The sequence below is a fragment of the Pituophis catenifer genome, unplaced genomic scaffold (assembly GCF_029215685.1).
Source record: "Pituophis catenifer annectens isolate HBS135680 unplaced genomic scaffold, rPitCat1.0.hap2 SCAF_18, whole genome shotgun sequence".
Taxonomy (NCBI): Eukaryota; Metazoa; Chordata; class Lepidosauria; order Squamata; family Colubridae; genus Pituophis; species Pituophis catenifer.
Window position 1 is genome coordinate 5,561,719 of NW_027256898.1, and position 14,301 is coordinate 5,576,019.

Here is a 14,301-nt window from a genome sequence, read left to right on the forward strand (position 1 = left end):
GCCAGGCATCCTGAGAAATAATGTGGATTACTTCAAAACATCTCACCATTCTCAAAACATTTCAGCGAGTTCTGATTGGCTGAAGACAGACTGGTCATGGGGGGAGGGCTTTGAAGAGGGGAAACCTGACTGTATATTTTGAGTGTGGGCAACCCAGATCTAGCCTGACTTAACTGCAGCTAACCTCTCTGTAGTAAAAGAACCTTTCACTTCAACCAGATGGAGTCGAGGGTCTCTCTTTCTTAAGGGATCAGATTGTGGCAGGTCTGACACAAAAGCTGTAATAAAAGATTTACACTCAGTTTCACTTTCCTGGTGGCCATGAAGGCATTTAAAGTATTAATTTCCTTTTGTTGCAAAAGGAGATCTATTGATATAATAAGAGTTGGGAAGGAGCCTGGAAGTCTTCTAGTCCATTCCCCAGCTCAAGCCGGAGACCTTATACCATTTCAGACAAATGGACATCCAATCTCTTCTTAAAAACCTCCAGTGATGAAGCACTTACAATTTCTGAAGACAAGCTGTTCCACTTCCTGTTAGGAAGTTTCTCCTTAGTTCCAGGCTGCTTCTCTCCTTGATTAGTTTCCATCCATTGCTTCTTGTCCTGCCTTCTGGTGCTTTGGAGAATAGGTTGACTCCTTATTATTTGTGTCAACCCCTCAAATATTGGAACACAGCTATCATCTCACCCCTAGTCCTTCTTTTCATTAAAACTAGACAAAACCCAAATTCGGTAACCGTTCTTCATATGTTTTAGCCTCCAGTCCCCTAATCATCATTCTTGCTCTTCTCTGTACTCTTTCTAGAGTCTCACCTTTTTTTAATTATTATTATTGTAGAGACCAAAACTGGATGCAGTAATCTCCTAATCTTCTCTACAGAGTCAGGAAAATCACCTTGGTTGAAATATGCAAGAATTATAGCTAAAAAGGGCGGAAAAATTATTTTATGTCCTGGGGAATAATATTTGGAAGTGCCTGCTAAACTTACAACTCAATCTTTTTTGCCAAACTAGTGTAGAAGGGTTAAAAAAAAATAGTACAAATAAATCCATCCAGCTTGAAGAGAACTTCTGTTTCGCTATATTTGTTTAATTCCAGATCAATTTTGAAAACAGGGGGAAGAATGAGATTTCCTGTTTCTATTCAGCCGTTATTTTTCTGGAATTTCTGGAGGTGCAGGCCGCCATGCTCTCCTGGATTTCTTGAAATGTGTTGCCGCAGGTTTCTGGGACTACCCGGAAAATGTAAATAAAGGCGAGGATCATAAAAGGCCAGTAAAGGAGCAAGTAGTAGGTCTCAAGGTAGGACTAGAGACGGAAACAAAAATTAAGAAATACTGTGATCAAACTTGGCAGGCCCACAAGACACACAGAATTCCGCCGGAAGGTCGCCTCTGTAGCAGTGGTGGGTTTCAAAATTTTTTACTACCGGTTCTGTGGGTGTGGGTGTGAAAAGGAGTTTTTAAATAAATATTTGTTTTCATATATTTTATTCATTTTATAGACTTTCAAAAGGATTACCAAAGGGTCCCTTACCTTAGTCAGAAGGAATAGCAAAGCTGACAAAAAATTGATTCCCCAACCGAAAAATCCTACAATCACATACGCGGACGCTCGGGATGACTGGAGGAACAATTCACCAATAATCACGGGAATAATGGAAGCTGGATGGAGAGAAGAGGGCAAGCCTCGTAATAATTTTTGTTTAAAGCAACAGCCACAAAAACTTCCCTTGGTCTTTTTCCACCTGCAAAGACTCCGTATCCCATCTGATCACAAACCTGGTCCCATTACGTAGCCCACAAAGAAGAAGATAATCAAAACAATGCTGATGAAGGCCAGCGAGGGGCTGTTGACCTGTGGGGTAGAAGGAAGCACCTTTGGGTGACCATCAAAATAGTAACCCTTCCCCCCTCCCCGAAATTTACATCTCCAGCCAACCTCCTATCTAGAACCCCATCTAGAGAAAACTGGCATTAACTCTTTGAAATGAACCAGCTGGGTGAAATTGACGGATTGTTGAAATTGATAGATTGTTGAAATTGATGGACTGGTGCAACTGACCAACTGGATGAAATTTAAGGATTGGTGAAATTGACCAACTAGATGAAATTTACAGATGGGTGAAATTGATCTACAGGTCAAAACTGATGGATTGGTAAAATTGATGGATTGGTGAAATTGACCAACTGGATGAAATTGACAAATTGGTGCAATTGACCAAATGGATGAAATCGATGGATTGGGTGAAATCGATGGATTGATGAAATGGATGGATTGGTGCAAATGACGAACTGGATGAAATTGATGGACTGGTGAAATTGACAGATTGGTGAAATTGATGGTGAGATTGACCAACTGGATGAAATTCACCAGATCGATTTTAACTGTCTCGGAAGGTTTGTGTAGGAGAAAAACCACAGGGATGTTAACAGAAGGGCACTCAAGTTATCCCGGTGCAGAGAGTAGAAATGTTACCCACTTGAAAAGTGAAGACTAGGGCAATATTTGAAATGCTACACATCAAGAAGCCACTCAAAAGGAGAACTCTCCTCCCCAAGGACTCGACGATGCAGATCTGGAAAAAAAACAAAGCACAAGAGGATTGACACATCTGGAAGTTGGAAAAAAACTCCTGAGAAGACCATGGACAGCCAAGAACACAAACCAATGCATCATCAAACAAAGGAGCCCACAATTTTTCATCAAGGCTACAATAATCCCAGCCTTTCCTTTTGCTATTGTGTTTTCGCTAATTTGAACTGCTCCCTGCTGGTTGTATTGCTTTGGGGTACATCACCCTACGTCAGTGGGTGCAGCTGAGAACACAAACAATCCAGTAATCAAGTGGGGATACGAGGTGGCTTACAGTTGTCAGAAGCATCAGCTGGACGATCATGTTTCCTGCTAATGGAAGGAGCCGTATGGCTTTGGCAGACATTCCTAAAGTTTTATAGCTTTGCTGGGCAAAAATTAAAATCTGCAATCAAAGACAAAAGAGGTGCAGATGGAGGCACACATAGGATTTGGGTCAGGCTCTAAAACCCCCTCTTACAATTCTTCTAAGGTGATTCATCACCTACAGACAGAATCTTTCTAAAGCACATGAAGTGTAGACTCTGGGAACTATTCAGGAGGAGCTGTCTTCACCCTATGTCAGCCCTGAAGCTGACCCTGATCGGAGCCACATTGGAGCTTCAGTGTTGCCACACTGGAGCTGAGGTATAGGGAGTGGGGATTACAGATAAAAGGGTTTGTGTAGCCAAAACAAGATACTTTCTCTTGAGAACCAAGGACATTCTCACACCTGGTCCATGGAAGAAGGAGATTGGACCATGTGACTGATTGTTTGGAGCTTGGGAAAAACTTTCATCGCGGCAGTCCAATGGTGATTTGCAACCCTGCACATACACTTCCAGAAAACTGACGGAGACCAAGATGAGATGGGCTGTCTGGGAGAAGGAAGCCTACGTTGTTCATTGGGTCTTATTGATTTGGAGGCACTTCCTAGAGGGAAGTCACATTCCATTTGAAGGGTGGACTGACCATAAGAACCTAGAATCATCCACTCCATGATTCCCCCCTCCCAAACTGCCTCGCAAGCCATGATCCGCAGCCAAGCTAGACGGCAGGGAGCTACGAGCAGAGGGGGGGGGGTAACTGAGAAATTGAAAGGTGAGTTGCCAGCTGACCCGTGGTACGATGAAAACAAAGAGGCGCTGACCCAAAAGAATGGACTAGTCTGGAAAGGCTCAAAGTTATATGTGCCTGCAAGTCTTCAACTTCAAGTTCTCCAGCAGAGCCATGACTCCAAGCAGGCGGGGCATTTTGGCTACTTAAAAACTCTACATTTGGCCAGAAGGCAGTTTTGGTAGCCAAAGATAAAGAAAGACGTTGAGGACTATGTCAAAAGCTGTGCAATGTGCGCGGCCATGAAAAAAAGACCACGGAAATCCCCAGGGCTTCTTCAACAGGTGGCAGACCCATCCACACCCTGGGAGGAGATCGCCATGGACTTTATTGTTGAACTCCCTGAAAATGAGGGAAATACGGTCATTTGGACTGTGATAGACCTATTCTCAAAACAAGCCCACTTCACCACTTGTTCAGGGCTTCCCTCAGCGAAAAAACTGGCCAAATTGTTGTTTATAAAGCAGATTTACAGGTTACATGGCATTCCCCACAGAATCATTTGATGGGGGGGTCCAATTCACTGCCAAGTTCTGGAGAGAGTTCACTAGGTCCATTGGGCCCTCGTAGGGACTTAGCTCGCCTTTTCATCCGAGTACCAATGGGGCCGCGAAATGTACGAATGCCATGATAGAGCAGTATTTAAGGTGCTATGTCAATTATCAGCAGTCTAATTGGGCAGAGCTATTGCTATTCGCTGAAGTGGTATACAATAATACTGTACACAGCGGCACTGGCCTGACTCCTTTCCAGGTCACAAGTGGCATGGAATTCGTCCTCATGCCCGAGCTCCCCAGGGAGCCCCCTCATCAGTCTCCTTGAGTGAATGGATGGAGTGTTTGAAGGAGGAGTGGGAAATCACCAAGCGGGCTCTGCGGGAAGCAGTGAAAACCTATAAAGTGGAAGCCGACAAACACCACAGACCCCAAGAGCCATTTTGGGTTGGGAGCAAGGCCTACCTTTCTATGAAATACCTTAGACTAAAACTCCCATGCAAAAAGCTAGGACCAAAGTTTATAGGCCCTTTCCCAATAGAGAAAGTAATTAATCCGGTTACCATCCAGATTAGACTCCCTCGCCTGCTAGGGAAAGTGCATCCGTCTTTCACAGTAGCTTACAAGCCAGCCACTTGGTGCTTTGAAGTGGACAGGACTCCAAATTTGAACCCTGGAAAAGCAAACAGCACAACCTTTCTATGTGAGGCTACTCAGGGAAGTCACTAACCGCGTTTGTTTGCATAAACCGACTTCCGGTGATCAAGACCACGACGGTGATGACATGCCATCGGAGGCTGCGGAAGCGAAGAAGTTTCCACACTGTCATGTTTTTCTGGCTGCTTTCGGCAAGATGTTCCTGACAAAGTTCCTCCATCTCCTCCTCTACGTCTTCTTCCCCTCTCAGCTTCTTCAAGACTAAAGGAGGAAGAAGAGGAGGAGAAGACAAGAACATCTGCATTTGGAAGGAGCCACAAAGCCCTGCAGATCCGAAGGGCAGAGGCTGGGCTACAGGCCTGATCCTCCCTTTGGTCCAGACGAGCAGCTCGTAAGGCCGTAATGCCAGACTCGCGTGGCCATACCTTGCCTTGCTTTCTCTTCGTCGTTCCTCTGCAAGTACAGAAACCTCGGACTTTCCGGAGAAGGCACCAACAATATACTACTAATTATAGCAAATATGGCTATAACGCCCACTAATAATGAAAAATCTATGGCAGAGACAGAAGGAGGGAGAACATTAGGATCCAACTGCATGTTTTAGAAGTAACATTTATCTTTTCTACATCCTTTTCTCTTGCTTTGATCTGCGCTAGGACAATGGAAAGATACCCTCCCTGGCTTGGCATGACTTAAAGTTTGCAGCAAGGATGGATGGAGGTGGAAGTACTTACTTTCTTCGTTTCCCCAGATCTGGGGACTGATTAAGGTTTGGACCAGAAGGGATCCCCAGCTGAGGAAGAGGAGCAAAGTGGCCACCAAGGCTCCCCTCAGATTCAAGGAAGAGATTTCAAGGATGTAGAGAGAGACAGAGTAATTAAATGTTCCTGTGGAATGAATTAAACATTGCGGTTCAGTCACAGCTTGCATTCTAGCAAGTGCAGAATTTAGGAGCATCTATGGTTGTTCTGCCTCAGCTCTGGATTTCCGAGGATATTGACACACACCAACGGTCCTTGTCAAATTTATTAAGTAGCAAGAATAAACAAGACCGACAAAGGTTGGCAACCAGCCCAGAAAACAAGATACGATAAACCAAAATACTCTGATAATAATATGAGTTGTTTCCAGCAAGAACGCACTAGCTGCGTGCGACTTAAATAGGCTAAGGGAGTGGCCAATTATCCTCAAGCCCTACTCTCGAGTACACCTCCTCCTCCTGAGTAGCCACTCCTGCCTTTTGGCAGCCCTGCGTGCCCGAGCATTGAGGAGAGGCTCCTCCACTTCACTCTCTCTACTGGAAGGAGCCTCTGGAGGTTCTGAAGGCCCTGGCTGAGTCTCTGTCTCTAGCATCACATCCTCTTCAGCCTCCTCGCTGTCCGACGCGAGTGCTGGCTGTGCAGGCTGCTGGCGCGACACCATACCAGCCTCCTCTTCATCACCACGATCCGCGCAGGCTGCTGGCGGGCCACAACAATGGTGTGCAGCTGGCCCTGAGATTTTCAGATTTAAATGTCCAAGTTAGGGAGCACTGGGTTATAACAGTGCTGTGTTGTCCCATGCAATCTTCACTTGTTCCTACCTGGCGCTCCGATTTGAGCGGATACCTTGAAGCTGAACCCGGAGCCAAGAAATTAGAGCATGTGCAAAGAGGCCCTGGTTTACCAGCCCTTTTCTCCCAGCCTGCTCTTCCTTCTCATTTCACGGGTCTGAATCTGACCAAAATCCTCGGAGTCTTCTTTAACCAGATTTATTGAAGGGGAGACAAAGTTAGGTAGCAGAAATCTTGGCATATGGCTACAGGCAGTCCTTGACTTATGACCACGACTGAGCCCAAAATTTCTGTTGTTAAGTGAAACATTTGCTTTAGTGAACTTTGTCCCATTTTACGACCTTTCTTGCCACCGTTATTAAGTGAATCGCTGTTATTAAGTTAGTCACAGGGTGGTTAAGTGAATTGATTGATTTTGATCAATTCCTGATTGATTTTGCTGGCCAGAAGGTCGCAAGAGGGGATCACATGACCTCAGGACATTGCAATCGTCATAAATATGACTCAGTTGCCCAGTGTCTGAATTTTGGTCTCGCGAACATGGGGATAATCATGAATGTGAAAATGCTCACAATTCATTGTTTTAAGTGCTGTTGTAACTTTGAATGGTCACTAAATGAATTGTTGTAGGTCAAGGACTGCTTGTACATTTCTTCTATATCCAAATTATTTCTCCATTCATTATGAAGGTTTTTTCCTGGGGGATTCACTGCCCTGTTTTCTTGCTAACGGAAGTAATAACTGCATATTCTATGCTCAGAACACTTGCAAAGGACCTGTTGTGACCCCGATTCCCGAGCCTGTCCTAACAGAGGAAGAGGACTCAGAAGATGATGGGGAGGAACTGACAAGGCCTCCCTCTCCAGGACCCTCCTTTCTGGCAATGCCTCAGGTTCCATCCGAAGGCCAGGAGGAACACCCTGGGATGTGCCAGGAGGAAGGCATATTGGAGCACCAATTGATAGGGAGCGAGGAGGATGAATCCTGGCTTGATCCCAGGCAGCGTCGGAGGGAGAAGCGTGCACAGCAACGGAAGAGGCATGGGAGGGCCAGAGATTGAGCTGAGTCACGGAGCCACGCCCCACCAGGAATAAAAGTGGGTGGGATCGCTCTTCAGGCTTTGTGATGGACAAAGTTAAACCCTGAAAGTCACATCGTGATGTCTGAAATTCGGCTTGGATATGTTTTGGACTGAACATGGACTGAACTCTTGTCTTGTGGATAATTTGTTGCTCCTGGAACGGATTGAAGATAAGTCCTCTTTTGCTTTGTGGGAGTGAAACCGGTCTTGGCAGGCATTCAGTAGTTTGCTGCCAAAACCTTGGTCTGCCAAGAATTCTAATCTGTTTACCTAATAAAATATTGGCAGGCGTGCTTGGTATTACGTTTGCCTGTGTGAGGAAGGGGGGACAGAACAGGACCATCCTGATTCCTAGGCACCAAGAAACCCACTGTCAGGCTTCTCCCGACTTGAGCGTTCAGGAAAGAAAGACCCTCAACTCCAGTTCTGAAGTGACAAGATTATTTATACTAAAGCCAAGCGGTTACAGCATGAACGAATCTGGATCGCAATATTCCTGCACAAATCCTGTGATTTTCTCTTTTCCCTGGCCCTCCCCGCTTGACCAGTCCATCAGTGTCCAATGATATTCAGACTAAATGTTTTGGGAACGGCTTTGAGGTTTGGCGCCTCTTTGGTGGAGTTTCACATTCCATTCTCACGACTCTGTCCTTGATTGGTCAGTCTGCTCCAGATTGACAGCTTTGGTTCCTGTAACCCTGTCATTCCCCCCTCCTACCTCCCCAATCCTACTCTTTACTTCCCCAATCCTAAACTCCTAATTTAAGGGACATTTAATGAAAAGGCTGCCCTTTTATTTGGGGGCTTAAAATAAAGCGGTCAAGGACTCACCTGTTCCTATTCCTACAAAAAAATGAACAAAGAGGCTGAATTCAAAGCGCCGGAATATTCTATCAAAACACAAGATGGCAGACGAAAAAATACTAATTCCGTTGCTAATTAAGATGGCGGATTTTCTGAAAAGACACAGAAAGAGGCATATTCAAGGAAACAGGAATCGCAAAAATCCTGGTTTGTATGTATGCCAATGTACGGCACCAATGCCAACAGAAACACTGGAAATTTAGCAATTTATTGTATATCCACAGCAGTGGTGGGTTGCCCACGGTTCGGACCGGTTCGCAAGAACTGGTAGTAAAACCGGCGGGAGGCTCCGCCCACCGACCCCGACGTCATCAGGAAGCTTCTGCGCATGCGTTGCGAGTCAGTAGTAAAGGTAAGTAGAACCCACCCCGATCCACAGCCCAAAAATATCTCTTTAAGATGTGCCTACTATACCTGCCATATCTGTCTGCCAGACAGCCCCAGAGATACACCCCACAAACACCTCCGAGGGGGAAGAAACTGATGAGTAATAGTAAGAACTTCAAACGCACGGGGTCTTCCTCAATTCCTTTCTTCTGAAGATTCAGCATCTGCATCCTTAACTTAAAAACATAAAGTGGAAAACCACATCAAGCACACGCAACGGTGCTACACTTCCTTCCCGACTGCCCCCCCTCCACCTCACCTAACAACCCTGCGAGGTAGGCTGGCCAAGCTGGCAGTCCCTAAGGAAAACCCAGGTCCTGAGTTACCCTTTGAAGGAATCTGGAGCAGAGGTGCTAAAGAAATTTATTTATTTATTTTGGAAACTTTGGGAGATTTCCTCCTGTTTGCCCCTCTAATGTGTTTGACCGTCGGCCATTACGGTGAGCAGGTGAGATCTGCCGGATGGAAAACCACACTGGGGTTTTTTTTCTTGAAGGAAAACAAACCATGGTTTCCTCAAAGGTGCTTTTTTTTTTTCAAGAAGCAACTGGACTTCCTGGTTTTTCTTTGAAAGACGTTTCTCTTCTCATCCAAGAAGCTTCTTCAGCTCTGATGGGATGGTGGGGAATGGAAGGATTTAGGTTCCTTGCAGATAGCTTTTAGAGAGCCATTGAGGGCAGTTGGAGGGGATGGGAGGGAAGGGAAGGGGAAGGGGAAGGGGAAGGGAAGAAAGAAGGAGAAAAAAAAGGGAAGGGAAGTGGGAAAAGTGGAGGGGAGAGGACATGGCAGGAAACATCATTTGAAAACCCGATGGGATCCGTGTCCCATGAAAGACACTGGGCCCACACAAACCATCCTCTGCAACTGTAATGCAGGAAGGCAGGTTCTGTGAATGACTGCCAAATCCCAAACCCAGGACCACCCAGCGACACCCAGCGGGGCTCACTTACCACAACGGGATGAGTGATCAGGTTAAACATGTACCCATAGTGCAAATACGCCAAACTGGACCCCACTAATGAGATAATGAGTGGACGGGTCAGTTTCTATGAAAACAACAACACACTTCCTTCAGTGGATAAGGACAAAAACCAACACAACACTCAAAACACATCTAAAACCTCCTCTCTCCTTTCCCCCCTTCCAGTTTCTGTCTTAGATAGGAAGAAGGCCGATCTCCTGCATGTGCTTTACCGTTAGGGGAAACTAATGATTTTTCCCAAGTTAGTTTGGACTCCATGCATCTCCTGGTGGTGTCTCATCCACAAACAAGCCAGCTGAGCTTTAGGAGATTCCAAAGATTGCCTAGGCCCGTGATGGCGAACCTATGGCACGGGTGCCACAGGTGGCACACGGAGCCATATCAGTGGGCACGCGAGCATTGCCGTAGCTCAGCTGCAGCACGCATGCGTGCGCTGGCCAGCTGATTTTTGGGCCTTCCGGTCCCACCGGAAGTTGGGAAATGGGCTGTTTCCGGCCTCTGGAGGGCCTCCGGGGGTGGGGTGGGGAAGGCTGTTTTTGCCCTCCCCAGGCTTCTAGAAAGCCTCCGGAGCCTGAGGAGGGTGAAAAACAGGCCTACCGGGCCCACTGTGCCATCACATGCTAAAAGCGTGGGGGGAGGCGTGGGGGTGGGGTATGGGCACGCATGTGGGCGACCCCCCCACGCTCCCCCCGCTTTTGGCACGTGACGGCAAAAAGGTTAGCCATCACTGGTCTAGGCACTGCCGTTTTGTTTTTGTTTTTTTAAATAAATACAGTTGAGAGCTGATCCTCTTCAGAAATTCTTCATAATTTCTCTGCCCTGCCTTGCCCTAAAGCTTAGAAATAACCTCCGATCGAGATAAACCGCAACTCAGCCAGCCTTCCAAACTCACATCATTTCGGATTGTGGGTTCCGATTCCTCTCTGTCCTCCATCCTTCCGGGGAGATGAAGGGTAACCCCTGATCGGACAAAAACAAAATAAAAAAGCAAAAAAATCCGTGCCTTTTTCATTCTTCCACCATATTTACAAACCATTCTCCCCCCGAATCCAGCCAGGGAACCCACAAACTGTTCTCCTTGATGGCTCCTGTTCCAAGATAGACTGCGGTGGATCCGGGAGGCTCCATAGAGCCTGTAGCCAACGATGGACGGCTTTTCTCAAAGAGGGAATTAAAGGAAAAGGGACAAACTTAAGCATCTTTTCTTTTGAATGTTGGCTTCAGAGCTTCCTGTTCAATTCCTAATTGTTGTAATAAATTCCCCAAATTGCTTGGCACCTTCCCTGACCCTCCACTGCTCCTCTGGAGGAATCCAGTCTTCCAGATTTTGGATTTTAAAGCTAGAAATGTGTTTTTTTTAAAGCCAACTTACTATTTTTGGGGGTGTCTTGGAGTAAAAGGAGAAAAACCAAAGCTGTCTTTTCTATCGAACGAAAAATTCTAGAGCAGCAGCGAGAGCCAATCAGGGAAAGGAGGCGGGAACATTCCGGGAAAAGCAGAATGGCAGTTAGGCAGCTGTTTTGCATAAATTTACATGCAGGGGGTTCCATTTTCAGGGGTTGAAATTTCTGTCGCTAAGTGAGACTTTACGGGGGTCTTATGGGGGTAGCATTACATCTGTTTCTCGCATCCTCACAAGGAGGCCGAAATAACGGATGACCAAATTTCAAATTCTGAGGGCTGAACTGTCACTCCATTCTCTATTTCTTTCTTTTCTTCCTTTTGTTTTGTTTTCTTGTATCACTTCATTTTGTTTTGACATTTGGCCTCCTGTATCACATTTCTCTACCCTTTTGCTCCTGCATTGAAACCTGGCAAGGATTTACAGCAAGGCAATGCAAAACAAAATGTCAGGTCTGCCAGGCTCGGCTCGGAGCCTCACAGGCGTACCGCCATCAAAGGCTAGAGGATGGGGGGGTAGGATAAGTGGGTAATCAAGATGTGTGTATGTACATGTTGGGAAATAGGAAGGAGGGAATAGCAGGTGATAAAGAGTAGAAAAGCTCAGAATTGGTTTGCATCAGAATCCAAGGTCAGGCACCCTGAGAAAGAATGTGGAATACTTCAAAACATCTCAACGTTCTCAAAGCACTTCAGCGAGTTCTGATTGGCTGAAGACAGACTGGTCATGTGGGGGAGGGCTGGGAAGAGGGGAAACCTGACTGTATATTTTGAGTGTGGGCAACCCAGATCTAGCCTGACTTAACTGCAGCTAGCCTCTCTTTAGTAAAAGAACCTTTTGCTTCAACCAAATGGAGTCGAGGGTCTCTCTTTCCTAAGGAATCAGGTTGAGGCAGGTCTGACACAAAAGCTGTAATAAAAAGATTTACACTCAGTTTCACTTTCCTGGCATTTAAATTATTAATTTAGCCACGTTTCTTTTTCTTGCAAAAGGAGATCTACTGATATAATAACAAAGTTGGGAAGGAGCCTGGAGCTCTTCTAATTCAACCCTGCTCAAGCCGGAGACCTTATACAATTTCAGACAAATGGACCTCCAATCTCTTCTTAAAAACCTCCGGTGATGAAGCACTTACAACTTCTGGAGGCAAGCTGTTCCACTGGTTAATTGTCCTCCCTGTTAGGAACTTTCTCCTTAATTCCAGGTTGCGTCTCTCTTTGATCAGTTTCCATCCATTGCTTCTTCCATCCATTGCTTCTTCCATCCAAAGCACTCTGCCGTCAGGTGCTTTGGAGGATAGCTTGACTCCCTGTTATTTGTGTCAACCCCTCAAATATTGGAACGTGGCTATCATCTCACTCATGCCCTCGTCACCTCTCGTCTGGACTATTGTAACGGTCTCTACATGGGGCTCCCCTTGAGGTGCACTCGGAGGCTCCAACTGGCGCAGAGTGCGGCCGCGCGGGTGGTTATGGGAGCAACGTGGAGTTCCCATGTAACACCTCTCCTGCGCGAGCTGCACTGGCTCCCGGTGGTCTTCCGAGTGCGCTTCAAGGTTCTGGTTATCACCTTTAAAGCGCTCCATGGCTTAGGACCTGGTTATCTACGGGACCGCCAGCTACCACCAGTAGCCTCCCACCGGCCAGTACGCTCCCATAGAGAGGGGCTCCTCCGGGTGCCGTCGGCCAAACAATATCGACTGGCGGCCCCTAGGGGGAGAGCCTTCTCTGTGGGGGCACCTACGATCTGGAACGAGCTCCCCCCGGAGATATGGAGGATCCCGGATCTGCGCACCTTCTGTCACGCGCTTAAGACTTCTTTATTTCATCAAGCTGGCCTGGCCTAAATCTTCTCCCCTTTTAAATATAAATTTTAAATATAAATTTTAATTTGTTTTAAATTATGGGGTATTTTAAATTCAGCCAAATTATTTAATTCGTTTTTAATCTATTTTAAATTTTTTATATTTATGTGTTTTATCTTGTGGCTGTTCACCGCCCTGAGTCCTTCGGGAGAAGGGCGGTATAGAAATTTAATAAAATAAATAAATAAATAAATAAATAAATAAATAAATAAATAAATAAATAAATAAATCTCACCCCTAGTCCTTCTTTTCATTAAACTAGACATGCCCAGTTCCTGCAACCGTTCTAGCTTCCAGTGTCCTAATCATCTTTGTTGTTCTTCTCTGTACTCTTTTCTAGAGCAAGGAAGTGGTCAAATGAAATTGGTCAAACTCAATTTCATCGAGAGCCACATCAGGGTTGTGCTTGACCTCGGGCAGCTGGATGTGTGTGGCCAGGTTGGGCATGGCCAGCTCGACGTCATTCGTGTGGGGGGGTTCCTGTGGCGGGTCGAGCGCTCTGCCAGCAAAAACGGGCTCCCAAGCTCCGTTTTTGGCTGCGACGGCATCCTGCAATCGTCTGCTAGCACAAAGGAAGGTCGGGGGGGGGCTGCACGCGGCCTTCGCACGCTCCATTTTCACTGGCAGAGGCACCGCGAGGCAGTCCTTTGCTGTTTCTAGGGAGGCCCAATGGGCCAGATCTAAGCACCCCACGCGGCCTTGAGTTTGACAGCCTGTTCTAAAGTCTAAACATTTTTTTTTTTTTAATATTGTAGTGACTAAAACTGGATGCAGTATTCCAAGTGTGGTCTTACTAAGGCAAGGTAAGTATTTTGCAAGCAAAAAACAGCAGCAATCCACTTCTTATAGAATGGGAGCTACACGCTGAATTCTTCCACTAATTTCCTCTAGAGAATTAGGAAAATCACCTTGGCAGAAATATAGAAGAATTATAGCTAAAAAGGACAGAAAAAATATTTTATGTCCTGGGGAATTAGATAATATTTGGAAGTGCCTCCCTAGTTCGCTGAAGCATCAGAACAACAGGGGATAAAGCACAATCAGTTTTGCGAGATATTCTTTTTATAGCTCATCTCAATAATGGAATTTTTTTTTAGCCTTCTTGCAGGATCGACTTTCTGTTATTTGGCCTACCTGGGAGGGGTGACACCCCCAACAGCTCTGCTAAACTTACAACCCAATCTTTTTTTTTTGCCAAACTAGCGGATAACGCTTAAAAATAATACAAATAAATCCATCCAGTTTCCAGAGAGCTTCTGATTTACTTCCTTTTTTAAAATTCCAGATCAATTTTGAAAACAGAGGGGAAGAAAGAGATTCCCTGTTT

At 45.9% G+C, this 14,301-nt stretch overlaps 1 protein-coding gene across 1 annotated transcript; it reads right to left on the reverse strand.

The window, feature by feature from the left end:
- Positions 1–1,141: 1,141 nt before the first annotated feature.
- Positions 1,142–10,744, reverse strand: LOC139326113 (solute carrier family 2, facilitated glucose transporter member 5-like). The gene is made up of 12 exons (XM_070956239.1): positions 10,601–10,744; positions 9,677–9,772; positions 8,754–8,902; positions 8,307–8,431; positions 5,577–5,729; positions 5,268–5,393; positions 4,916–5,103; positions 2,871–2,981; positions 2,484–2,579; positions 1,783–1,858; positions 1,538–1,665; positions 1,142–1,309 (listed from the first exon to the last, which is right to left on the reverse strand). Exons 1-12 carry the CDS (start codon positions 10,742–10,744, stop codon positions 1,142–1,144), a joined length of 1,560 nt encoding a protein of 519 aa, XP_070812340.1.
- Positions 10,745–14,301: the final 3,557 nt, after the last annotated feature.